Below are 27,756 nucleotides of genomic sequence, written 5' to 3' on the forward strand. Positions count from 1 at the left end.
CATTCTCGTGACTTGTTGTGTCTCTTCCTAAACTGATGCCTGGAAATCCAAATATTCTTCCTTTTTTCATGAGAATGTTCAATCTCTAACCTTGCACGACCAGTCACATTCAGGTCCATCCTCAATGAAATGCAGGAAGCCCAGTTAAGGAGACTTCGTGCTCTGGGAACACCGGGAGAGTTGGGAGGAACATTTCCCTCTGTGCCGCAGTACTCCAGCCCACTGTTCCAGCTTGTGTATGTGTTTCTGTCCCTCTGAGTGTCTGGGAGGTGGCCGGGGTCCTGCACAGTGCTGCAGAAGTGGGTTTCTGTTATTTTGAAGGAAGGAGGAATTAGGGTCGTTTCCTGATGGGGTACCAACCACTGGCACGGGATGGCACACGGCTGCACTCTGGAAGGGCGCGGACACTCCTGGGGGGAGGGGAACGTCAGGAGGGACCCCTGCACACGTGGCCTTGGAGCCATCAGTCAAATCCTGAGTGGAGGCTCCCCAGAGTCACGGAGGAGTCTGGGGATGGGAGTGGGTACGGAGGTGGGCACGGGTGGGTGACAAGTTCCCTGGGGCTGCAGTGTGGGGCTGTTGTGTGCGGGAGCCGAGAGGTTCAGGAGAGAGGAAGTCAGGCAGGAACCCCCACAGACAGCCTGGGATGGTGCGCAGAGCTCTGCTTACGCGGTTGAAACCTCTGGACTGTGATCTATTCTTAGTCACGGGCAGAGTCGCCGTGGACACTGACCGATGCGCCGAGGTTCAAGCTCTTGCTCTACCCCCACACACTCCTGCTCTGCCCCCGGGGTGGGAGGACGCGCTCTGCTGACGCCCTGCAGCGTGCTCAGGCCAGCCCCCTGGATGTGTGCGTAAATCCCGGTGTACCGGGATGTTTTTCTCACGTGAACAGCATCCCCACTGTGCACCAGAGCAGAAAACCAGCATGGGAAACCCGGCTCTGGGTGGGGGGCACTTGAGGCAGAAGGATAGGTGTCGTGTCTGACCCGCAAGGGACCTCTCTGGCTGCGGGGACAGCTCGCTGGGGGTGGGGAGACTGGCGGGGGGTGGGGTGGGGAGGAGCATCAAGGAAGCAGGAGCAGAGGCTGAGATAAGGGTACCCGAGGAAGGTGTTGCCGGGAGCAGAGGGACTGAAGGACACGCTCCTGGAAGGTGGGAGACGGTGGGTCAATCACCCCATGGTGCTGTTTGTCTCCAAGCCATTGAAATCGTTCAGGATGTTCTTGCAGACAGGAGTGACAGGTGAGTGGGTGTGGGGTGTTCAGAACTGAGTCAGTGAAGACCAGGGACCCGTGCCCCAAAGTGACAATATGCCCATGAATGAAGGCCCAGGACTCCTGGAGGGTATCCTCACAGGGCTCCAAAAATCCTCAGTTCCCTAGAGATCTAGAAATCCCAATGACATTGAAACTACGCTAAGTCATTCACTGAAACCCACCTACTGGCAGGCACCAGTCAGGCCAGCTGTCATTTCAAAGTCGAAACTCTTGAGGCTCCCAGGTGGTTAGTGTTCGGGTGACACAAGGCAGAGGAGAGAAAGGACTTAAGAGTGGGTGCTGAATAAGGATCAGCATGGGTTTACTGACCTTGGCCCCTAGGTCAGCTATGAAGAGATGAAATATGCACTGATCCATGCACCTATTGATATGAGATGATTAAGATGTTTTTATCAACTTTATGAGCAATCTGTGAGTCTTCCAGTCTGTATTCAGTTCCAGATAATTCTGAAATTTTTCTGTCACTTGAAGAAATCCATTCATTATTCACTCAGGGGAGTAGGTTCTGGAACCAATTTTAAATTTACAAATTACTCATAACCTTCTGCATAGTGAATTGATGAAGCAGTTTGTTCTGTCTTTTTAAAAGGGAGTATGTTTCATTCCTCTGTCAAAAATCTAAATTCACAAATGAGTAGAAGTCAAGATCATATTCTGCTTACCTTGCGGTAAGAATTCAAGTGGAAATGACAGGCATTAGGACTTATTTTTAAGTGACACTATGTCTAAATCTGTCAATTTTCAAGGCAAAAAAAAATTTTTGTGGATAGATGCATTATTTTTTATGTCACATTGGAAAGTGTCCACTTTTTCAAAATTTCCAATTTGCTCTAAGATGTGAACAAATTAGGAACACTTATATTAAAAGGGACTTCACTTTAAGAGGCATACATTCTGAAAAATACCTAACATAACAGTCTTTCACTCTTGCCAATGCAGGAGATATTAGAGATGCAGGTTTGATCCCTGGGTTTGGAAGATCCCCAGGAGGAGGGAATGGCAACCCACTCCAGTATTCTTGACTGGAGAACCCCATGGACAGAGGAGCCTGGTGGGCTACAGTCCATGGGGTCCCAAAGTCAGACACGACTGAAGCAACTAAGCAACAACAACATCTAAGAGAGCAGGTCTCAAGTTTCCTCATCAGAAGAAAGACAGACCATGTGAGGTGGCAGATGTGCCAACTAACTGTACTGAGGGGAGCACTTCACCACACACACAGACATCATATCACATTGTGCACAAGGCCACATGTCAGTTACATCTCAATGAAACAAGGAAACATGACCATTAAAAGAAGAGGGCAGCATTCCAAGGAACCCTAAGTAGGTACCTTACATGAAACAATGTTGCTGACTCCAAGCTTAACTGAAACATAATAATTGATATGAAATGAATATAATGATTTAACATGCTATATAAGTGGGCATGAATGACAAGAGCTCGCTAGAAAACTGTTGTTTGAATTACTGACTATTCACAATTTCTTTTTTACTTTTAGTGTTGAATTTACTTCTAAAACATTTTTAGTGTTTTCTAAGACGAATAGATAAGGAGAGTACTTTAAGTGGCAAAAGAGACAAGAAGTGTAAACAGAAAGAAATAATTTTTGCATTATGTTGTAAAAATACATTGTATTAGTAGTCTGTGTGAGGATTTAAAAAAACTATGAAGAAAAAACTGTGGATTTTTATTTCACATACAAATTTTGTCTAATAAATCACTATAGACAGTTCAAGAGGAGAAGGGGGCAACAGAGGGTGAGATGGTTGGATGGCATCACTGACTCAATGGACATGAGTTTGAGCAAAATCCAGGAGATAGTGGAGGATAGGAAAGCCTGGCATGCTGCAGTCCATGGGGTCACAAAGAGTCAGACACAAGTTAGCGAGTGAACAACTTTCCTTATGTATTACTTTTAGAGCTCTGTGTGTGTGTGCCTTTTTTTTTTTTTTCTTTTGCAAAATATATGAATAGTTTTATTTTATAGCATTCACTCCAGTCGGAATTCTGGAGGACCCTAGTCCAGCCAGGAATGAAATGCTCTGCTTTGTGGTGGACGTTTGTACCTTCAGAGATGAGATGGCCTAGGCTACTTACTCATATGTAACAATATGTCTCACTGTTTCCAAATACATTTTCTCTTTTACACTTTTAAGACAGGAACAAACTGGGAGACTGGGACTGACACATAAGCAGATGGCCAGTGGGAAGCGTCTGTAAAGCACAGAGAGCTCAGCTCGTGCTCTGTGACGGCCTGGAGGGGTGGGATAGGGGGTTGGGAGGGAGGTTCAAGAGGCTGTATGTATATATATGTAGCTGATTTACTTCATTGTACAACAAAAACTAACAAAACACTGTAAAGCAATTATACTCCCATAATTAAAAAATAAATAAATAAGACAGTCCTTTGTCTGAGAGCTTGCAGCAAGACCGAGGTCACCAGGCAATGAATGGCATTGTCACCCAAGACCTGTGCAACAGCCTTCTAACTCCTACAATGAACATGCCTCAATGAGCCTTTAGTTTTCCCAATGGAAAAACCTGAGAAAAAGCTACGCAGACAAAAGGGACTTAGTAAAAGACAGTGACAAAGAGCAGAGAATAAATTTCACATTTAAAGGCAGGGCTTATCTTTCAAAAGTTTAAATCTTAAATTGCTTTAGGATTATAAGATTCAAAAGAAAATAACCGAGGTGAAGAGAACTCAATCTAGGAGTTTAACTTAGAGTCTGCTTTCTGAACTCAATTTAGTGACTGAAAGAAAAACCGAAGTCTATTTTCTTAATAGAGTTTCATTCTCAGGGGTGATAGTGAATAGGGAAATAAAACTCATATCGTCTCCTATGCAATAGTGTATAGAAATGAGGGTTGGCTCAAGAAAAGTAAGTTCTGGGTCATCGCCAATAAGCTTGAGATATCCCTCATAACTCAGCTGGTAAAGAATCCACCTGCAATGTAGGAGACCCCAGTTCAATTCCTAGGTCATGAAGACCCGCTGGAGGAGGGATAGGCTACCCACTCCAGTATCCCTGGGCTTCCCTTGTGGCTCAGCTGGTAAAGAATCTGCCTGCAATGCAGGTGACCTGTGTTCGATCCCTGAGTTGGGAAGATCCCCTGGAGAAGGGAAAGGCTACCCACTCCAGTATTTTGGCTTGGAGAATCCCATGGACTGTATAGTCCCTGGGGTCGCAAAGAGTCAGACACAACTGAGCGACTTTCACTTTCACTGATTCAGAAGTGAACTGGACATTGGAGTGCAGACACACACGTGGGCATCCTAAGGTCCTAAACTATGTCCGTATTTTAATCACACATCTGTCCATCTAGGATTTAAAAAGAATGTTTCACAGACACGTTTGTGCCTCTGAGTATAAAAACTTATTAATATCGGTCAAGTGGAACACAAATTGAATTTAATTCTTAGCTTTAACACAGGTGAACAGTGCTCTTACTCCCCCCAAAATCTTTTCATTAATCTTTTGGCAGTGGTATATGCATGTTTCTTAAGACTAGAAACCAGGCTCATCAATTAATTAATTTTCTGCTCTTAGACCATGGGCCCCAGAATGTTGTGTGTTCAACAGAATTGCTCTGTGAAGCTGCCTGCTCAAGGGCCCAGAGACTCGTCACCATGGGAAGGCTCTTTGCCCATCATTTCTGGGCAAACTCACAACAAACGGGGGGAGCTCCCCTTCTCAGCACACCTGAACTGGTGGTTACTGCTTGGCGTGTGCTCCTACCCAGCCCAGTGCTGCTGGCTCGGACTCAATAAGGGATGCAGAGTCACTCTACTATCGGCACACGACAGAGTGTAAAAGGAGGGGCTTCGGAAGCTCATGGCTTCCTCTGCACCTGCAAGTTTCTGCCAAAAAACCTCCACTCTACCTGCATCATCTAGATTTTTGTGAATTTCGATTCTAGATTCAATATTTCAATTTTCTATAATATGACTTTAGGGCCCCTGAATTTTTTTTTTAAAGCTGTACTGGTAACTGCCACTTCTAACTCATTGTTTATTTTTTATTGGGGTATAGTTGCTTTACAATGTAGCGTTAGTTTCTTCTGTACAGTGAAGTGAATCAGCCACGTGTGTACATATACCCCTCCCTCTGGGACCTCCCTCGCCTCCTCCTCCCACCCCTCTAGGTCATCACAGAGCACCGAGCTGAGCTCCCTGTGCTCTACAGCAGCTTCCCACTGGCTATCTGTTTTACACATGGTACCTGAAGCTCCAATCCTTTGGCAACCTGATGTGAACAGCCAACTCATTGAAAAAGACTCTGATGCTGGGAAAGATTGAAAGCAAAAGGAGAAGAGAGTAGCAGAGAATGAGATGGTTGGATGGCGTCACTGATTCAATGGACATGAACTTGGGCAAACTCCAGAAGATGGTGGACAAGGAGGCCTGACGTGCTACAGTCCACTGGGGTCACAAAGAGGCAGCCACGACTTAGTGAGGAACAACAAACAACCATTTATACATGTCAACGCTACTCTGTCAGCTTGTCCCCCTTCCCCTCACCCCGACGTGCACAAGTCTATCTCCTACATCTGTGTCTCTATTTCTGCTCTGCAAATAAGTTCATCTGTATCATTTTTCTAGATTCCACGTATATGTGTGAATATTTATTTTTTTCTTTCTGGCTTGGACCTAAATATAAGACCAGACACTATAAAACTATTAGAGAAAAACCTAGGAAAAACATGTTCTGACATAAACCACAGCAAGATCTTTTTTGACCCACCTCCTAGAGAAATGAAAAGAAAAGCAAAAATAAACAAACGGGACCTACGTAAACTTAAAAGCTTACAGCAAAGGAAATCATAAACAAGAGGGGAAGATATCAGTCAGAATGGGAGAAAATATTTGCAAATGAAGCGACAAAGGATTAATCTGTAACTCATTTAAATGGCAGAGAAGGCAATGGCACCCCACTCCAGTCCTATTGCCTGGAAAATCCCATGGACGGAGGAGCCTGGTAGACTGCAATCCATGGGGTCGCTAAGAGTTGGACATGACTGAGCGACTTCACTTTGACTTTTCACTTTCATGTGTTGGAGAAGGAAATGGCAACCCACTCCAGTGTTCTTGCCTGGTGAGAATCCCAGGGACAGGTGGGCTGCCGTCTATGGGGTCGCACAGAGTCAGACACGACTGAAACGACTTAGCAGCAGCAGCAGCAGCATTTAAATGGAATGAAGCCCCATAATAGGGTTCTCTTTTCAATTTCTAAGTAGTCTCCAATTCCTAAGAAAATGCTTACTGTTTACTAAGAAGACATGTATTTATTTGATTCTTACACTTTTCTACTATCAGTTCTAGTTTCTCAGTTTCTAGATCCCAATACAGGAGAGAACAGGGGATTGAAAAGAACACAACTAAGTCACCGCAACTGACATACAAATAACACATCTGTTTAAAATACCCATGTGTGTGTCTTAGAGTAATTCAAACATATAGAATGTACTTTTGTCTTTATTTATATGAAAAACACGCTGAAGTCTTTGGTGAGAATTACCCAATTCCTCTCTCTCTTTGACCCTCCCCATCAGGTTCAGGGTACCATCTTCCCAGCTCCGAATTTCAACCCCGTGCTGGATGCTGAGTTGCTGGGAGGTGCACTCCAGGGATTCGGTGAGCCTGGGGATGTCTAACTCCTTTGGGGTCATTTTTTCTGTGTTTTCACATTATTTTATGACTGTGTGCATGCTCACTCAATCATGTCTGACTCTGCAACCCCATGGACTGTAGCCCACCAGACTCCTCTGTCCATGGATCCTCCAGGCAAGAATACTGGAGTGGGTTGCATTCCTTCTCCAGGGGATCTTCCCAACTCAGGGGTTGAACCCGCTCTCCTGCACTGCAGGCAAATTCTTTACCATCTGAGCCACCATGGAAGCCCTACAGAAGGGAAACACAGATTCAAACAAAAAGCTGGGCAAAGAAATAGAATAAAAAAAATAGAAAAGATGAACAGAATTGCTTTTCACCATTGCACATCTGATCAATATATTTTTGCCTTAAATTCTTAAGTGTCTCACCACTACTATTCAATGAAATTCTTAAGTCAAAAACTTTATCTGGGATAAGCATCTTTTCTCACTGTCTGTTTTCTAGCCTGTTTCCTTTGGGACCTCCATATCCAGCTAAACCAGCCCTATTTCTGCTGTTTCCCAGGGGCAGCTCCTCTACATCCTGCAAACTTGCCCAGCAACCCCCACCCCACCCCACTGCTCCCCCACCCCACCTGGAAGGCTGTTTTCTTCTCCCATCCACTTGGCATTCAAATTCTCATCTTTCAGGAACCCCCTCAAGTGAGCCGTCCTCTTTATAGCCCTTCTTTATCCTCCAGACTCATCAGGCCAGACACCTCCTTCTGCACGGCCCTGCCCCCACCCCCACTCACCCAGCCTGTCCACCTAGGTCAACTGCAGATCAGTCTGTGAGCTCTCAGGGTGGGGAGGCGGGGTCGCCCACCTTAGAAGTGGATGTCCAATGAACGAACAAGAGTTTAGGAAAGAAATGTAGAGAGAAGGGGGAAGTTGTTGAGTTTTTTTAAAAAAAGGATTTAATCCTTAGGATTCAACACAGAGCTGTGAGACGTCAACCTGTGCGAAGGAGACTGCTGGTGAGCAGGGAGATAAACACTGACACCAGAACATTTGCACCAAACATACAAAGCCTTTCAGGAGAAAGCGAACTGTCAGCTTGGAAGACAAGGTTGCTTTTATGAGAGCGATACTATGTGTATGTGTGTGTCTGTGTGTCTGTGTGTTTGTGTGTGTGTGCGTGTGTCCACTAGCAGGACCCCAGAGGAAAACAATCAAGAACTTGAATATGCTCTGAAGTCCACTTTAAGAATCTGCACTGCTTCCATTCCTTTTGAAATATCAATCATCACTAGAAAAATCTAAAGGCAGGGTAATAGAAAGTTATGGATGAACTCTTCCTTCTGGAGAATATTTTGCTTTAAAACTATAGATCAGAGAAATCTACTCATTGAAAAAAAAGTTTTTTTCTTTGCACCAGTTTCAGTTTTCTTGTCATTGCAATTTTAGGGTCAGAATTCAGATTCACTTCGACCCTTGCAGCTTTTTGCTTGTCAGTGTTTTAGCTGAAGGATTCCAGGAGGTTCTGCATGTGACAGCTCAGGCATGCCTCAGGGTGATAGAGCAAGGACACAGGTCAACACGCTTGGATGCTCCTGGCAAAGTTCAACCAAAAATGACAACTGCGAGTGTTCTCCTTGGCTACTGTGGGTTCTTTCCAGCTTTGCTGAGACATAACTGACATACAACAGTGTAAGTTCAAGGTGTATGTACACATGATGATTTGACATGCATGTTGCTAAATGGTTAACCCAGTAAGGTTAGCTTACACATCCTTCTCATCGCATAATTACCATTTTTGTTATTATGCTGAGAACATTCACTGATTACTCTCTCAGGAGCTTTCAACTATGCAATGCAGTACTGTTAACTGTAGTCTTTTCCTTTGCAGAAGCTTTTGAGTTTGATGTAATCCTACTTGATGATTTTTGACTTGGCTCTGTGTTTTATTAATACTTAGAAAAATCAGAAAGCAAAAATATGGTCTGATGCAAATGAAAGGGAGTTGTTTTAATAAAATGTGTCTTACAGTGTGTAACAGTTCACCGAGGAAAAGCAGTGCCTCCCAGGTAACGTCTCTAACAGTGCACTTGCCAAGCCCCAGCTGTGACCAGCTGCTGCCCCCGCCCATGGATGCTTAGAACACAGAGTACCTGTGTTTATTTTGTCTCAGTTAGCACATGTAACTTCCAGACCATCCCTGTCAGATCCTGGACAACGGGAACTATCTTTGACCTACATGCCTAAATCATGGCAAAGCTGCCCACAAGACAAAACGAATCTCTGTGGGACCCTCGGTGCTACTTAAATTAGATCCGCCACTACCTGCCTCTGCCCTTACTCAGCAATAATGTGGTGTGAGCTGTAGAGTGTGTGTAGACACTATTTATACAGGTGGAGGAAGTGTCCCTTTACACCTTGTGGCTGAGTTTTCCTGTATCTCCCCTGGAAGTAACCATTCAGTATCTACTAACTCATATTCATGGTGACTTTGTAGAAACACATCATGAATAACAAGAATCAACCATACATCATACAAGCCCATAAAATTGGTAAGGATCATTACGCTATGCTTTTCTGTTAAACCATCAAGTAGGAATTATTTAGGAATTCCTGGCCCTAATGCAATAGGACAAGAAAGAGAAAAAGACACACTGTCTAAAGAATAAGTCAAAATTCTTTGTTTCTGCAGCAGACATTATCAGCAAATTTCAAAATCCAAGGTAATCCAGTAAAAAATTATTAGAAGTATGAGAGTTCAGGGGAAGGAAATGGCACCCACTCCAGTGTTCTGGCCTAGAGAATCTCATGAACAGAGGAGCCTGGTGGGCTGCTGTCCATAGGGTCGCACAGAGTCAGACACGACTGAGCAACTTAGCAGCAGCAGCAGCATGAGAGTTCAATAATTTTTCTGAACACAAGGTCCACATGAAGTTCAATATCATCTATTTCATTAAGGAATTATTCTGTTAAGACCAAAATAAAAATAATATAATTTGAAATATTGATAGAAATACAAATATGAATAATTCTAACCAAATAAAGTTTCTTGTAATTTACAAAAACTATACAAATGTTTACTAAGTCTTTTAGAAAAGAAAAACACATAAATAATTCAACAGATATGTTAGTGACTTCTCTAAATTGATTCCTAAGTTTACAGTTATTTTAATTGATATTTGAATAACATTTTTGAGATCCATATGAAAATATTTTTAAATACTTCTAAAAGAATAAATGAGCCAGAATTGCTATGAACTTTGAAAAATGGAGAGTAATTCAGAGAGGTGTATTGTGGATAATTCCAACAGGATAACAACAAAAATCACATTATAATAATTATGTGTGATGATAGCAAAAATCAGTATGTATATATAACTGAAAAATCTTATTTGTTGTTCAGTTGCTTGACTCTTTGCCACCCTATGGACTGCAGCACACCAGGCTTCACTGTCTATTACCATCTCCTGGAGCTTGCTCAAACTCATGTCCATCAAATCGGTGATGTCATCCAACCATCTCATTCTCTGTTGTTCCTTTCTCCTCCTGCTCTCAATCTTTCCCAGTATCAGGATCTTTTCCAGTAAGTCTGCTCTTCACATCAGGTGGCCAAAGTATTGGAGCTTTAGCATCAGTCCTTCCAATGAATATTCAGGATTGATTTCCTTTAGAATTGACTGGATTGATCTCTTTGTAGTCCCAGGGACTCTTGAGAGTCTTCTCCAACACCACAGTTCAAAAGTATCAATTCTTCAATGCTCAGCCTTCTCTATAGTCCAACTCTCACATCCATATGTGACTACTGGAAAAACCATAGCTTTGACTAGATGGAACTCTGTTAGCAAAGTAATGTCTCTGCTTTTTAACATGCTGTCTAGGTTTGTCATAGCTTTTCTTTCAAGGAGTAAGCGTCTTTTAATTTCATGGCTGCAGTCACCATCTGCAGTGATTTTGGAGCCCAAGAAAATAAAGTCTGTCCCTGTTTCCACTGTTTCCCCATCTATTTGCCATGAAGTGATGGGACCAGATGACATGATCTTAGTTTTTTGAATGCTGAGTTTTAAGCCAGCCTTTTCACTCTCCTCTTTCACCTTCATCAAGAGGCTCTTTAGCTCCTCTTCCATTTCCACCATAAAGGTGATATCATCTGCATATCTGCGGTTATTGATACTTCTCCAAGCAGTCTTTTTTTCAGCTTGTGCTTCATCCAGCCTAGCATTTTGCATGATGTACTCTGTCTAAAGGAAATCAGTTCTGAATATTCACTAGAAGGGCTGATGCTGAAGCTGTAGCTCCAATACTTTGGCCACCAGATGCGAAGAACTGACTCATTGGAAAAGACCCTGATGCTGGGAAAGATTGAAAGCAGGTGGAGAAGGGGACAACAGAGGATGAGATGGTTGGATGACATCACCGACTTGACAGACATACATTTGAGCAAGATCCAGGAATTGGTGATGGACAGAGAAGCCTGGCATGCTGCAGTCCATGGGGTCACAAAGAGTTGGACAGGACTGAGGACTGAACTGAACTGAACTCTGCATATAAGTTAAATAAGCAGGGTGACAATATACAGCCTTGACGTATTCCTTTCCCAATTTGGAACCGGTCTGTTGTTCTATGTCCAGTTCTACCTGTTGCTTCTTGACCTGCATACAGGTTTCTCAGGAGGCAGGTAAGGAAATACGGTATTCTCATCTCTTTGAGAATTTTCCAGTTTGTTGTGATCCACACAGGCAAAGGCTTTAACATAGTCAATGAAGCAGAAGTAGATGTTTTTCTGGAACTCACTTGCTTTTCTACAATCCAATGGATGTTGGCAATTTGATCCTCCACCTTTTTTAAATTCAGCTGGAATATCTGGGAGTTCTAGGGTCACTGTGTGAAGCTTAGCTTGAAGGATTTTGAGCATAACCTTGTTAGCATGTGAAATAAGTGCAATTGTGTGGTAGTTTGAACATTCTTTGGCATTGCCTTTCTTTGGGATTGGAATGAAAATTGACCTTTTCCAGTTCTGTGGCCACTGCTGGGTTTTCCAAATTTTCTGACATATTAGTACAACACTTTCACAACATCATCTTTTAGGATTTGAAATTAGCTCAGCTGGAATTCCATCACCTCCTTTAGCTTTGTTAATAGTAATGCTTCGTAAGACCCAACATCAATATTTTAGGAATCAGTGAACTAAAACAGACTAGAATGCATGAATTTAATTCAGATAACAATCATTTTACTACTGTGGACAAGAATCCCTTAAAAGAAATGGAGTAGCCCTCACAGTCATCAAATGAGTCCAAAATGCAGTACCTGGGCGCAATCTCAAAAACTACAGAATGATCTCTGTTCGTTTCCAAGGTAAACAATTCAATATCACAGTAATACAAGTCTATGCCCCAAACACTAACGTCAAAGAGATCGAAGTCTATGAAGACCTACAGGACCTTCTAGAACTAACACCAAAAAATAAATAAATAAATAAATAAAAATGATGTCCGTTTCATCATAGGGGACTAGAATACAAAAGCAGGAAGACAAGAGATACTTGGAGTAACAGGCAAGGTTGGCCTTGGAGTACAGAATGAAACTAACAGAGTTTTGCCAAGAGAACACACTGGTCATAGCAAACGCCCTCTTCCAACAACACTAGAGACAACTCTACACATGGACATCACCAGATGGTCAACACAAAAAAACCTTCTGCTGCTTATTAAAGCTACATTCATTTTGGATCACTTGGTCAACAGACTCCTCTGGAACCATCTCACATACCTTGGGTCCAGGACGTAACCCGGGAGGCTGGACACCCTGCTGCTCGGTGTCACTTCACTTCAGGCTACGTCTTTGTCACAAATCTGAAATTCCAGTCTTTGAAGAAGATTCTCTGCCTCCCCACCTCCACTCTGCCACTGCCAGACCCTCTCTCTCACATGAAAAGACACCCCACCCCACTCTGGATCTTCAGAGACCCACCGTGCACCTTTACCCAATCCTCACCCTTGCTCACTGCACGTTTCCACAGCCAACTCACTACCTTCCTATGAGCCCAGCATTTCCAGGATGGCGTTAAATCCCCAAAACATGATCTGCTTAACATCCCAGTGCTTCAACTCGCTTTTATACTCATCTCCATCATTTGTCAGAGAAAAACTGTACCGCACACCACTCAACAGGCCAGGATGCCCTTACCAAAGGAGAGAGACTGGCCCCAGCTCCTCTGGGACAAAGGCGGGTAAGGTCTGAGCCCTGGGCTGAGCTAGTGAGTGGTTCAGAGGACGCAGGTTGGGGGCCCGGTCATGCAATGAGGATATCTAAGTCTGCCCACTGGTGCTGAGGGTGCATCCTGCCACAGGGCCCGGGGACAGCAACTGTCTTACTCAGCGGGCTCAAAGGGGTATGTCCTAAGCCCTGAGGAAGGCATTTCTAGCCTTCCAGCAAGTGGTTGGGAGAAGATTTACATCTCAAAGGAATAAAGAAAGAATTTACAACCACAGATTTTCCAAAGTAAATGCTCTCAGAAAAAAAGAAAAGAAAAGATCCAAGGCTTATGATAAGAAGAAGTCTATCTAAATATTGGTCAAGTTGAGGGGCACCTGAGGTCTTCCTGGTCACTACTGTAACTGTCTGTGTGCATGCTAATCTGCCCAGTCGTGTCCGACTCTTTACGACCCCATGAACTACAGCCCACCTCTGTCCTCTGTCCATGGGATTCTCCAGGCAAGAAAAATGGAGTGATTTGCCATTTCCTGCTCCAGGAGATCTTTCTAACCTGAGGATCGAACTTGCATCTTTTATGTCTCCTGCACTGGCAGGCAGCTCTTTATCACCACAATTATAGCTAGATCTCCCTGCAGCAATTGTACATCCAGGCATTTTACCAGGTCGATGGGTTGGTGGAGGAGGAAGCGCAGGCCTCAGAGCCTAGGAGCAGGGCCTCTGTTACAAGCAGGGGCCTGATTCCCTCCTCTCACAGCTCCCTCCCCCAAGGCTCTTGCTTCTCTGGAGGGTCTGCACTGAGTAAGGGGCAGATGGGCCCCTGAGCAGAGCAGCTGGAGTTTGTCAGGTGGGTTAAACTGGAGCTGTGTCTTCCCTGATACTCCAAGGACAGAGTTAGTGGCAGAAGCTGAGCTCTGCAGAAGTAAGAGAGAGGATGAGCACCTCTGTCACTCTTGAGGTCAGGGAGACTAGACCCCGCCCCACCAGGGACAAGTGTACAAGAAGGCTCCTCAGGGGTCAGAAAGGGAGGGGCACCATCCCATGATGTTGTTGTTGAGTCGCTCAGTCACGTCAGACTCTTTGCAACCCCATGGACTACAGCACACCAGGCTTCCTTGTCCTTCACCAACTCCTGGAGCTTGCTCAAACTCACGTCCATTGAGTCAGTGATGCCACCCAACCGTTTCATCCTCTGTCGTCCCCTCCTCCTCCTGCCTTCAATCTTTCCCAGCATCAGGGTCTTTTTCAATGAGTTGACTCTTTGCATCAGGTGGTCAAAGTGTTTGAGCTTCAGCTCCAGCATCAGCCCTTCCAATGAATATTCAAGGTTGATTTCCTTTAGATTGACTAATTTGATTTCCATGCTGTCCAAGGGACTCTTGAGAGTCTTCTCCAGCACCACAGTTTGAAAGCATCAATTCTTCGGTACTCAACCTTCTTTATGGTCCAGTTCTCACATCATAATAAGTGCTGTCAGACTTCCCACAGTCTTCTGTGCTAGAATCCATCTTGGCTAAAAGGTGAGCATGTATATGGGGAGGGCCCTGGGACAGGTCAGATGTGGGGAGAGAGGCGAGATAACTGGCCAGAGTGGAACAGAGCCCTGGAAGAAGTGCCCCACATCAGTGATTTAAATCACATCTCTGGCACACTCCTCATTAGGGACCTTGCTGCTCTCTTCTCTAGGTCTGTGTTTCTGCTTTGCTCCTGCTCTACATGAACTGCTTCTTTGTTCGCTTTGTACTAACTGTGCTGCCAATAAACTCTGTGCCTGCTTCACCCCATTTCTGTGGGGAATTCTTTCTCCAAAAAAAGCCAAGGACCCTGGTGATCTCACCTGCTGTTGGAAGGACCAGAGCAGTGACTTTCCTCTCAATGCACATCTGTTGTAAGTCATTGGGAGCCGTGTGGTGAGAAGGACATGGGGTCTGTTCAAACTAGATCAGTGTGGAGTTCAGGGAAGCCTTTTGCTGGTGGGGTAGGAGGGGATGGGAGAAAGGCCACATTCTCTCCTCCCCTCTATTTTTATTGAATCTTTTAAAAAAAGAAAAGTCTGTAGCACCAGGAGAGGGGGAGGCAGAAGGCACCTCGGCCGCAGCAGGGGTACCCTGAAACTTCCACTCAAGCTGGGCCTTCTCCCTCCACTGGGAGCACCAGGGGACGAGCTGGCCCACTGGCCTGACCCTTGCACCGTGGGCTCTCCCTACCTGCAGTGTGGCACTCACAGCACTCACTCACTCACCAACACAACTCTCTTTCAGGCTGTGACAAAGACCTGCTGATTGACATCCTGACCCAGCGCTGCAACACCCAGAGGCTGTTGATCGCCGAGGCTTACCTGGGTGCCTTCAGCCGGGTGAGTCCCCCCAACCCCTCTCGTTTCCAGGCAAACTTCTGAGACACCTCCAAACAGGGTCTGGTATGCTCTCCAGTCTCTGATCACAAAGGTGTCTGACTTTACTGAACATTAGGGACAGTTCCTCTGCCTCAAACATGTGGCACAGAATGTGGGGAACAGACACATCAGAAGTGCCTGTACGTGATGTGTGACCCCACCAGCCCTTTCTTAGAAATCATTCATTTCATGTAGTAGAAGCTCTCACAGCCCAGCACCACCACCTGTTCCAATTAGGTACTGCCTGCGAACACCCCATGTTCAGCTCCAGGGAAGGCACACAGGAACTAATGACCCAGGCCCAGAAATAAGATCTTTTCCTGCAGTTCTCCTGAGGTCCTCACCCGCATCTCTATCCAAGTGGCTTCCCCACTAGCTTTTCCTCCCAAAGCTACAGTTAAAGACCATTAGAAAAGAATGGTGCTCAAAAATAGTTTCAGGCAATAGAACCGTCCAGAATACTCGTAATCATGCACTGGTTTTGAAGCAGGTGCCATTAAGGATTTCTCTCCTTTTTTGTGCGGTTAAACCACAGATTAAAAATGAAAACTCTTCAGTCCAAAAGGACCTGTAATAGCAATTACTTTTTGTCAACTGACCATTATCGATGAAACACTCTTTCTCTGTAACTCTTTCTCCGTAAGACTATTTCTTAAAGATTTAGTCCATCTCCAAACCTCAGGCTCTGAACAACCACAGTACACAAAACAAAGGCGTTCTCTGCTTTAGAATGAATGACATCTAAAAAGCCACCACTGCTCATGAAATTAGCTGAATTAAGCCATAGTAGGAAACCAGTTGTTGTTGTTTTTCTAGGTAAAACTGTTCCTTTTCTTGTGTTCCTATGATACCCGGAGTAGTTTTCCTTTGGAAGAAAATGTAAAAGCTATACAAGTTGCAGCATCAGTCACCCAATATTGCTGTAATATGCATACTGCTGTAAGAGAGGTCATTTTCAGTAACTTCTTATCCCAAAAGTTTACATACATCTGTGCTTTTCATAGATAAGGTTAACTTAGGTAAAAGCAACACTTTATCACTCTCTACAAAATGGCCCTAAAACAGACCAAAAAAAACCCCTAAGAAACGAGGCGTTTGCACCTTCTCAGACAGTGGATCCTCCAGGGAAGAGGCTTTACCACATGCCCAAGGTCTCAGAATGGTCAGACCCCCTGTGCTAGGGCCCCAGGCCTCCAGGGAACTTGAGGACCCTCAGAGGAACCTAGTGGGGCCCCTTGGCTTTGAGAGACTCCATCAGGTCAGTTACCTAGTCACTTTTACTGCTGCGGGTCCCTGGCTCACACGGTCCTGAGTTGGGCATTGCCACGTGGTACCCAGATGGATTTGGAAATGGTTCCCCCCCGCCAAAGCTGCTGCCCCAGGACCTTACCCTGGGTATCCCTAAACTGAAGGCAGGAGGAGTCCAAACCTAAAACTCCACTGTCTTGCTTTAATCCCAGAGCATTAATGTCGATTCCCCTGCAAAATACCCACCTGTGCACCAAATTCAATCCATCCTCCCACCCCTCTCACCAAGTGCCCAGCATCTGCACTCTGACCCTCAAGCTGTACTGGCCACCTCTTGCTCTGCCCACTGCAACAAGAGGAGGCCCTGCACGTCCGCAAACTGCCTGGCCAGGGCTCCGTGCACTCCCCCAGGACCTGGACACTCAGGCAGCCCCAGACACCCCCCCAAGACTGCTACACCACATCCTGTTCTGCCGGCGCACAGGCCTGGCTCCCCACCTCTCCCTCCCCGCCAGGTGTGCAGACTGACCTTACCTCCCGCCCCTCAGCCTTCACCTCCTGGAGTCAGGGAACGGGTCCAGCCAGGGTCTGATATAGAACAGGAACTGCATTCACTGGAGTCCACTCTGCCTGTAAATAAAAAGGAGGAAAAAAAATCACATTAGGGTACACTTAACAGTTAAAAAAATAAAACACTGACAAACTGCCTCAATGTCCCATTTCCTTCCTTTCTTCCTCTGGCTGCCCCCCAGACACCCTGCCGGACCTTGGGGATGGCTTCCTGACCGCCCCCACTGCTCACTTTCAGAATGACTTCTTCCACCTGGACAAGGCTAGTTTTCCCTTCCTGTGGGAGAGCTGATAGATTTCCTGTATGCTAACCATTGATTTTTATTAACATGAATAACAAAGATGAGAGGAAATTACTCTCTTAGCTGCTGAATAAGTTACAGTTCTGGGCACATTCCATAAATACTTCTTACTATTTGATGCTTTACATTAGAGATGAGCTGCTGTTACTAGTCCCGAGACACACGAGAGAAGCCTTGGAACATAGCCAACACACTGGTCAGTGTGAGGAACGTGGCACTCCAGACCCTGACCCAAAGCAGTTCTCTCCAGGGCGATGCAAGCTGGGACCCAGGATGCCCCTGGGCTGGGGGGACTGCCCCAGCTGAAGGGCTGGGCAATCTGACAGTGGTTCCTACAGGGGGCAAGGTCACCTGAGGTAATACTCCAGGATACAAACTGGTGCAGCCACTATGGAGAGCAGTATGGAGATTCCTTAAAAACAGTTACCCTACGATCCAGTAACCCCACTCCTGGGCATATATCTGGAGAAAATTCTAATTTCAAAAGATACGTGCATCCCAATGTCCATAGCAGCATATAGTAGCCAAGACATTACTTTTATATATAAGACAACCTAAATGTCCAATGACAGAAGGATGGATAGAGAAGATGTGATATGTACAATGGAATATTGCTCCATTAAATAAAAAATGAAATACTGCCATTTGGAGCAACATGGATGGACTTAAGAGATATTATCATACCAAAGGAAGTAACAGAGAAAGATAAATACCGTATGATATCTTAAACATGCTGCTGCTGCTGCTAAGTCGCTTCAGTCGTGTCCGACTCTGTGTGACCCCATAGACGATAGCCCACTAGGCTCCCCCGTCCCTAGGATTCTCCAGGCAAGAACACTGGAGTAGGTTGCCATTTCCTTCTCCAATGCATGAAAGTGAAAAGTGAAAGTGAAGTCGCTCAGTCGTGTCCGACCCTCAGCGACCCCATGGACTACAGCCCACCAGGCTCCTCCATCCATGGGATTTTCCAGCCAAGAGTACTGGTGCCATTGCCTTCTCCATCTTAAACATAGAATATACTTAAACATAGAATCCTTAACATAACTTAAACAAACATAGAATCCTTAAAAATAATACAGATGAATCTACATAGAAAACAGAAACAGACTCACAGACATAGAAAATAAACATACAGTATCAAAGGGGAAAGGTGTTGGGGGGGATAAATTAGGAGTTTGTGATTAACAGATAGATACCACTGTAAATAAAATAGATAAATAACAACAGTTTACTGTATAGCACAGGGAACTCTACTTAATATCTTGTAGCAACCTATAAGGAATCACTCTGCTGTATACTTGAAACTAATACAACATTGTAAATCAACTGTATGTCAATATAAGTAAATACGTTTTTTAAAAATTTACTTACCAGTGCACAGTGACAAAGCAGCTTGCACAAGTGTTTTTATAATGTAATATACAATTTCCCGAGTGTTTACAGGATGACTATTGGGCGGGCAGAATTAAGACAACTGCTCAGTCACACTTCATACAGGTCTACAACATGGCTTCAATAGCAAGTATCTTTTTACAACAGCAGGAAAAGCGATAGAAGTTAAAAACATATTCCAACAAGCAGAGTGCTGGCTGTCCTCCTTTGTCTTGCCCTGAGTGCACACAATTAGGTAAAGATAAAAGGAAGAAAGAAAAGGGAACCGCCATGTCATTTTTAGTTTAAATGGAGCTATCGGAGTTGCTGCGACACGGCCCACCTGCAGCTCCAACAGATCTGCTTGAACAGCACCCGCTCACCAGCCTAGTTTAGGCCCAGGCCGTGAAGCCCACAGAGTCCCTTTGGGGCAAGTCTTTGGCAAACTGGAAAGAGCAGCAGTCAGGCTGGGGAGAGGCACCCTGAGAAGACTGCATCTGCAAAGCTGTGTCTGCCCCTCCAGAGAGCATCTAAGACGCTGACTAGACGAGGCAGTTGAAGGCTCCGCTCTGAGCTTGAGAAGTTTGGCTGCTTCAACATGTTACTCAGTATCTATTTTCTCTAATGAAAGTACTGTCTTCTGATGTCCTGAAAAACGAGCCACCACCACAGCGAGCTTCCCAGGTGGTACTAGTGGCAAAGAACACACCTGACAATGCAGGAGACTTCAGAGATCCAGGTTCGATCCCTGGGTCAGGAAGATCCCCTGGAGAAGGAAAAGGCAACCCCCTCCAGTATTCTTGCCTGGGAAATTCCAAGGACAGAGGAGCCTGGCAGGCTACAGTCCATAGGTCACAAAGAGTCAGACACGACTGAAACAACACACACATGCACGCATGTCATGTTAGAATGAACTAGTGCCCTGGAGAAAAGATGCAGCCTGGTGATAAACAGTGTTGGGGGCCAGGGCATATTGTAAAGAGTGACAGCAGGCTCTATGAAGGAGGCCGACGGCACAGACAGCAAAGGAACACGCAGGTGACAGGAATGGGAAGCCGGGACCCTGAGGGAGGGGCCTGCAGACCCAGGAGCTGCAGGAAGCCGGCGGGGTGGAGTGGGTGGGGAGCAGGGATAGCAGCAGCAGGAGGTGAGGGCAGGGATGTGACCACCACGGGCACATTGAGCACCCTGGAGACCGTCACCTAAAACACCCGCACGTTTGCTATATTCTGAGCTGAGCTGCACAAAAGTAGTTATAATTCATCCTAGAGTTTGGAGTGGGGAAGGGCCTTTCTGCAGAGAAGTGACTAGCTGATGTGCACGTTCCAGGGTCACCTGTCAGGTGTGCTGGGAGGGCAAACGAGAGGGCAGAAGGGGGCGCTCCAGAGGCCTGGGCACTGACCGCAGGAGCGATGACCACGAGAGGTCGAGGCTGCGGTGGTAACTGGGCATAAAATCGTCAGTTTGGGGATGCATTCGTAAGTTAGAGGCCATGAAATCACTGACAACTGGATACTGTAAAGGCTGTGAGAAATACAAGGGAACAGACAACTAATGAGGTGGAGAGAAAGAAAAAAGACGGGAGAGAGAACACAGCTAGCACCTGCCATTTTAAACCTACAGCAAATTACCTAATATTTTGGGGGAAAAAAAGACCTTTTGAGTGCCTTATACCAGCCAGAAAACATGTTAAGGACTTCACCTGAGCAAACACCGTCTAGTAAGGTCAACGCTGAGGTAGGAGCTGTCCTCGCTGTGCAGACCGGATGGGGCTCACAGGCGAGCCACCCACCTCGCAGCTGATGCTCCGCCCGGACTGAACCCAGGCCACCTCCCGCCTGGGCACCACCGGCAGTCTTTTTCTTTTTTAATTTAAATTTATTTATTTTAATTGGAGGCTAATTACTTTACAGTATTGCCTTGGTTTTGCCATACATCAACATGAATCCACCACGGGTGTACACGTGTTCCCCATCCTGAACCCCCCTCCCACCACCCTCCCCATAGCATCCCTCTGGGTCCTCCCAGTGCACCAGCCCCAAGCATCTTGTATCCTGCATCGAACCCAGACTGGCGATTCATTTCTTATATGATATTATACATTTCAATGCCATTCTCCCGAATCATCCCACCCTCTCCCTCTCCCACAGAGTCCAAAAACTGTTCTATACATCTGTGTCTCTTTTGCTGTCTCGCATACAGGGTTATCATTACCATCTTTCTAAATTCCATATATATGCGTTAGTATACTGTATTGGTGTTTTTCTTTCTGGCTTACTTCACTCTGTATAATAGGTTCCAGTTTCACCCACCTCATTAGAACTGATTCAAATGTACTCTTTTTAATGGCGGAGTAATACTCCATTGTGTATATGTACCACAGCTTTCTTATCCATTCATCTGCTGATGGACATCTAGGTTGCTTCCATATCCTGGCTATTATAAACAGTGCTGTGATGAACATTGGGATACACATGTCTCTTTCAATTCTGGTTTCCTCGGTGACATCACTCATTTTCAAACCCTCAAGTCCATCATCTCATGTAACCCACGCACACACATGTGAACCCAAACCAAACTAGCTATTATGTGAAGGGGCAAGGAGAAGGGCATCCCGCTAGAAGATGTTCTGCAATTATCCCGTTTTCCCCACAAACTTGAGAGGTGGTGTAATGCAAGTATTTGTTTTCCCTGCACAGGACCTGGTTGGGGATTTGAAGGAAAAGCTTTCCAATCACTTCAAGGACGTCATGGTTGGCCTCATGTACCCCCCACCCTCATATGATGCCCACGAGCTGTGGCACGCCATGAAGGTAGAGCGGGTCACCCTGTTATACTGCCACGTGTGATCAGGGAGGGAAGGGGGCATGTCATAAACAAGAGAAATGCTTGGGGAGAGGAGGTTGTCATGAAAAGGGGAAGCCTCCATAGCCCAGCAGCAGGATCACTTGACTCTTCTTTTGAGCAAACTCAGACCCATGACCTGGCCCTGTGCAGAGCTGCCAAGAGGAAAGAGGAAATGAGGTTCTTTTGGGGCTGTCTGCATTTGTCTCTTCCCCAGTATGGCTTTCAGCTTCCCTGATGGCTCAGTGGCAAAGAATTCACCTGCCAATGAAGCAGGCACATGTTCGATTTCTGGATCAGAAAGAATTCCTGGAGGAGGGCATGACAATCCACTCCAGTATTCCTGCCTGGAGAATCCCATGGACAGAGGAGCCTGGCAGGCTACAGTACATGGGGTCACAAAAAGTAGGGCACAACTTAGTGACTAAACAGCAGCATCAGCTGGTTTGTCTTCCTATGTTACATGGAAATGTTAGCATTCTTGTGAATCTCTTTAAACTATTGTATAAATTGGGCTCATAAAGTAATGAGTCAGTAATGCTGAGGCAGAGACAAAACATAGATGACATCTATATTTTTGTGACCCTAAATTAGTCCTTTACCAAAACTACTGCTCAAATGTAGCAAAATCTTGCTTCTAAAGGATGAGAACAATTCTTTCTTACAGGCCAGTCATGAAAGAAACTGATTACAGATTTGTCAGAGGTTTGTTGGCTAGGGAAGGGAGACAGATGACTTTTCACATCTTTCCAGATCTTTCCAAATGCTGAATGAGACACCTGTAGAGAGGTTGCAATCACTCCAGAGGGGTGCCTGCCAATGACCTGATTTCCCCGATCTGGGAACAACACGAAAAGGGAAAGGGAGAAAATTAGGGGACCTGGGTCATGGCTATCATATTCACAAATCAGCACTGTTGTTTGTTTTAGTCGCTAACTCATGTCCGATTCTTTGTGACCCCATGGACTGTAGCACTCCAGGCTCCTCTGTCCATGTGATTTCCCAGGCAAGAATACTGTAATGGGTTGCTATTTCCTTCCCCAAGGGATCCTCCCAACCCAGGGATCAACCCAGCATCTCTTACTTGGCAGGTGGTTTCTTTACCGCTAGGCCACCAGGGAAGACCAATAGATCAGCACAGGCCTTATATAAAATATGAATTTCAACTAATGTCTTTTTAAGTGTTGCATATGTCAGTCCGTACCTCTTGCAAAATGATGTAACTAAAAACCTAAGGAGAAAGTCCTATGTCAATGTTTAGATGAAACTGTTATATTTTTTCAGTGTCTCATAAAATGGTATGGATTTCTGAAGCTCTCTGAAAAAGGTGTGTTGTCTTTCAAATCACCATCAGGGAGGAATATCCCATGACTGGAAGAGGCTGCAGAGAGTACCCAGTCCAAATATGCAGGCAAATGGTACAAAACTCCACACCTGGGGAGAGGTGGGGTGAGGTCTCTGCACCATTCTTGGGGAATTAGGGACCCAGAATCAAGGACAGAGTACCAGGGCTACATCCATTCACTACAGAGCTACTCCTCGTGTAGGTGCCTTCATGTGTCTCTTGCTCTGTCCTTCCAGGGAGCAGGCACTGATGAGAACTGCCTCATTGACATATTAGCTTCGAGAACAAACGGAGAAATTTTCCAGATGCGAGAAGCCTACTATTTGCGTAAGGAAATATACATTTGTACATATGTTTTACACGTTATAAACTTTATATTTTTCAAATAACAGGCAAAATATTCCAGTTTATATATTTGAAAGAATTATCTAAGACAGTCACATGTGAGATATCGCTTACGCAAGACTAATGAATTGTCTAAGTAGAGTTGGTGGTTAGGGCACTAAAATCAAAGCAACCCCAAGATAATTGAGTGAAGCAAAGTTTCCAGGAAAATAATGATGAGTTTCTACAAGGTGGACTTTAGTTTAGGACAGCGCACACTCAGGACAGTGGCTCAGGGAGGACCTTGTCTGTCACCCAAGAGGGACAATTACGAAGACAGAACAAAGCAAAGTGTAATGATCACTCAGTGAATTCTACAAATCCAGGCAACAGCTTCACTTTTCATAAACCTCATAATCACTGAATCCACCTCAGAATCTGATTTTTATGCATTTTAAAAGCGGAAAGGTTAACGACTTTCATATTCAAAAAAGCTTTAATACCTTAAGTTCCATCGCATCATGTATCATATGACATTGAGTGTGAACAAAATGTTCCAGACAATCAGCTCCATTGCACTCAAACAAAAACAAGACTTTGCCAGGGGAGAGAATTAAGACCCTTCACTGACAATATTAAGACAAGACAAAGACTTGGGGGACCGCTGGGCCAGGCAGTGGTCTAAGGAAAGAGAAGACAGCCCTGAATTTCAAGGGTTACAGAATGTGAAATGATTCTCAATGCTGGTTTTCAATTTTGGAATAGAGATAGTATTTTTATAAGAAAGTAGACTTGGGCCTGTGTTATTGTTGGGATCAGTTTTGTTGGGTGGACTGTTCACGGGCCTCATGTGAGTAGAAGGTGGCAGAAGACCAAGAAATGTCACCCTATGGGAGCAGCACTGACCTCTGCAAACACAGGGAGGCACGGTTCCTTCATGACTAACTCTTCCACATGGGTGTGCTCTCCCCCAGAATACAGCCGTGACCTGCAGGAGGACATCTACTCAGAGACCTCAGGACACTTCAGAGACATGCTCGTGAGCTTGGTCCAGGTAGGAGATTCCTAGATTTGCTCCACTTTGCACTACTGAAAAATAGATATGTTTTGATTTCAAAAAACAGGACAGGAAACTCCAGTAATAACAGTTACTGAATGCCAGTAAATTCAAGGCACTTCAATGGAAACTTGGGTTGAATATAGAGACAAACAAGTATGAATGAGACACCATCTCTGTCCTCAAAACAGTCTATTCTAAATAAAATGATCATAGTTATAGATAAATGCATAGCTGATTATATATTATGAGGGAATTAACACACTGACAATATTACAGTTACAATTAGTAGAATGTGCACACTGTCTAAGGCATCAGGAACCCAGGACCCACCCAGCTGGTGAACAGTCAGAACCACCAGATGAAATACAAGAAACTGGGATCCAGGAGCCTCCCATATGACTTTAATTTAAGAGATTCTGCTTTATTGAAAACAAAAACTAGTTTTCCCTCCTTAGTACAAGTGTTAATCACTCAGTCATGTCTGACTCCTCTGTCCATGGAATTAACCAGGCAAGAACACTGCAGTGAATTTTCATTTCCCTCTCCAGGGGATCTTTCCAACTCAAGGATCAAACCTGTGTCTCCTGCATTGCAGGGGGATTCTTTACCATCTGAGCCACAAGGGAGCCCTCCGTAGCAACTATTTATGTCTGTAATTCCATCTTCTGCTTGAGTTTGTATTGACCGAATTGTTCAGACACAGGCTCAGTGTCTGATGACAGGTGCAGGAAGCCAGAGGCTTGAATTTAGACAAGCAAAGTTGCCACCGTCCTTCTGTGTTATCAGTCGGATTGCTGACCAGCCATCTTCTAGCAGGGAGTAGTGGATGGAGTTCCTGATGTTCCAGCCCAGGTTATAGAACTTACCGAATGAAAGAGAACAAGGGGACATGGGGTCAGGGAAAACTACAGAAAATCTCCCACCCATTCTGGAAAATAGTGACAGTGTTAGTCGTTCAGTCATGTCCAATTTTTTTGCAACCCCATGGACCGTAGCCTACCAGACTCCTCTGTCCATGGGATTCTCCAGGCAAAAATACTGGAGTGGGTTGCCATTTCCTCCTCCAGGGGGTCTTCCTACCCAGGTATCAAACCTGTGTCTCCCACATTGGAGGCATATTCCTTGCTGTCTGAGCCACCAGGAAATTCCGTGGTAGACAGACCCATAGCCATATACTGATTTTTCTTTCTGAAACTGCAGGTTCAAATCTTTAGCTTGGGAGATTTCTTCTTCTTCTTCTTTTTTTTTTTTTTTGATTCTACAAAACTTTGTTTTTTTAAAATGGGCAGTTTTACATAGTACTTTACATGAGAAAGATAAAAATTAAGAATTATTTCTACCCTGGCTAGAACTAGTCTGTGTATAGAAAAGAGTTAAAATGAGAACACAACTATTGATAATGATTTTTTTCCTTTACAATACCAATGGCAGTGTGCAAATTTAAATAACTACTTTATTTTCCTTCTTAATCTTCAATTTTGTCATCTTTCTTATCCAGGGTAGCTTCACATATCCAATCAGATGTGTGTTTATGTGATTAAAATCTTCATATTGTACTTCACAATATTTGGTATCATTTAGTTAAGAAAATGAATAAATACATCAGCCTGATTTTAACACCAACTGAGAATTTCATTCATTGCCAAGCACCAAGAATTTTAATTTTTTAAACTTTTTTTGTGCCCAAGTTACTGTCATTTTTAAATTAGGAATAAAGAAATCCAAAAGGAAAGGTTTCTGAGGAAGCCAAGTACTAGCTGCTCCAATGGAGGAGAGATTGGTGATGGGCTGGTTGGCTTTTTCAAATTGTTCAATTGAAAAACAAATGGCATAGAACTAAGCAAACCCATTGACCTTACAATTAAAGTAAAACTTTCCATTTGTAAAAACAAAATCAAATATTGTTTAAAGTGAGGAGGGAGGAGGGTTCAGGATGGGGAACACATGTATACCTGTGGCGGATTCATTTTGATATTTGGCAAAACTAATACAATTATGTAAAGTTTAAAAATAAAATAAAATTAAAAAAAATAATAATAAAGTGGATTTGCACAGCATGGCTGTGTACCTCCCAAAACTGCCCATATCAATTCATCAAGTCCTATTCTGAGGATTCTATTCTCTGGAATGATAACATCAATAGAGAACACAGAGCTTGGCTTTACATTGCCCAACAGGAGGCTTCTGTGTGAGCTGCTGGGGAAATAATAATAAATAATAATAAGCAGCTCAGTCGTGTCCAACTCTTTGTGACCCCATGGACTGTAAGTCCATGGAATGCTCCAGGCCAGAATACTGGAGTGGGTAGCCTTTCCCTTGTCCAGGGGATCTTCCCAACCCAGGGATTGAACCCAGATCTCCCGCATTGCAGGCAGATTCTTTATCAGCTGAGCCACAAGGGAAGCCCAGGAATACTGGAGTGGGTAGCTTATCCCTTCTCCAGTGGATCTTTCCGCCAGAATTGAACTGTGGTCTCCTGCATGCAGGTGGATTCTTTACCAACTGAGCTATAAGCCTATTTAAATTTGTGACAGAAGTTGAGTCTTTTTATATGAAAAAAGTTTTTAATAATCATTATTAATATTAAAAATAATCTCACTTGGAAAAGCATCAATCAAATATTTTCTAACTTATAAATGTTGTAAGATTAGTTACAAGATTCTCTCAACTTAAAGGGGTCATCATTTCTTGGCTTTCTTGGACTGACACTCCATAATGTAAATTAAAACAACAGTTTCCAGTCAGAAATTCATATTGGCATTAGTACTGCGCCAACAGAGTAAAGACAACAGTGCTGCTATAAATCCACAAGTTACATCTAAGGGCAAACATATCTTTATTTTCTTAGTATCCAAACAGAAATGTATTTCAATTTGTTAAAGAAAAATATAAGTAGGGTAAAAATGTGTTTCGTAAGGACCTTTTTGTATTCCACTAAGGCTATATCTCAGTCCAGACTCTCCTTCCAAGTCTGGCTTCTTTTCTTTCTGGTCCACAGCTGATCCCCCAGCACATCCCACAGTAACATGGACCCATTTTGTAAATAAGTTTATTTGTACCATTTTTAAAGATTCCACATATAAGTGATATCATGCGGTATTTGTCCTTCTCTGGCTTAACTTGACTCAGTGTGACAATCTCTAGTTCCATACATGTTGCTGCAAATGCCATTATTTCATCATTTTTATGGC

General features: G+C 44.3%; 1 protein-coding gene across 1 annotated transcript in view; it reads left to right on the plus strand.

Moving 5' to 3' along the window:
• Positions 1 to 27,756, plus strand: part of ANXA10 (annexin A10) — a 79,310-nt gene that overhangs the window by 36,786 nt on the left and 14,768 nt on the right. The window contains exons 2-6 of the mRNA XM_019965640.2: positions 6,837 to 6,918; positions 15,368 to 15,462; positions 21,692 to 21,805; positions 23,418 to 23,508; positions 24,480 to 24,559. Of these exons, the coding sequence (XP_019821199.2) occupies positions 6,837 to 6,918; positions 15,368 to 15,462; positions 21,692 to 21,805; positions 23,418 to 23,508; positions 24,480 to 24,559 (462 nt within the window). The remainder of the gene's footprint in view (positions 1 to 6,836; positions 6,919 to 15,367; positions 15,463 to 21,691; positions 21,806 to 23,417; positions 23,509 to 24,479; positions 24,560 to 27,756) is intronic.

This window comes from Bos indicus, chromosome 8 (assembly GCF_029378745.1).
Source record: "Bos indicus isolate NIAB-ARS_2022 breed Sahiwal x Tharparkar chromosome 8, NIAB-ARS_B.indTharparkar_mat_pri_1.0, whole genome shotgun sequence".
Taxonomy (NCBI): Eukaryota; Metazoa; Chordata; class Mammalia; order Artiodactyla; family Bovidae; genus Bos; species Bos indicus.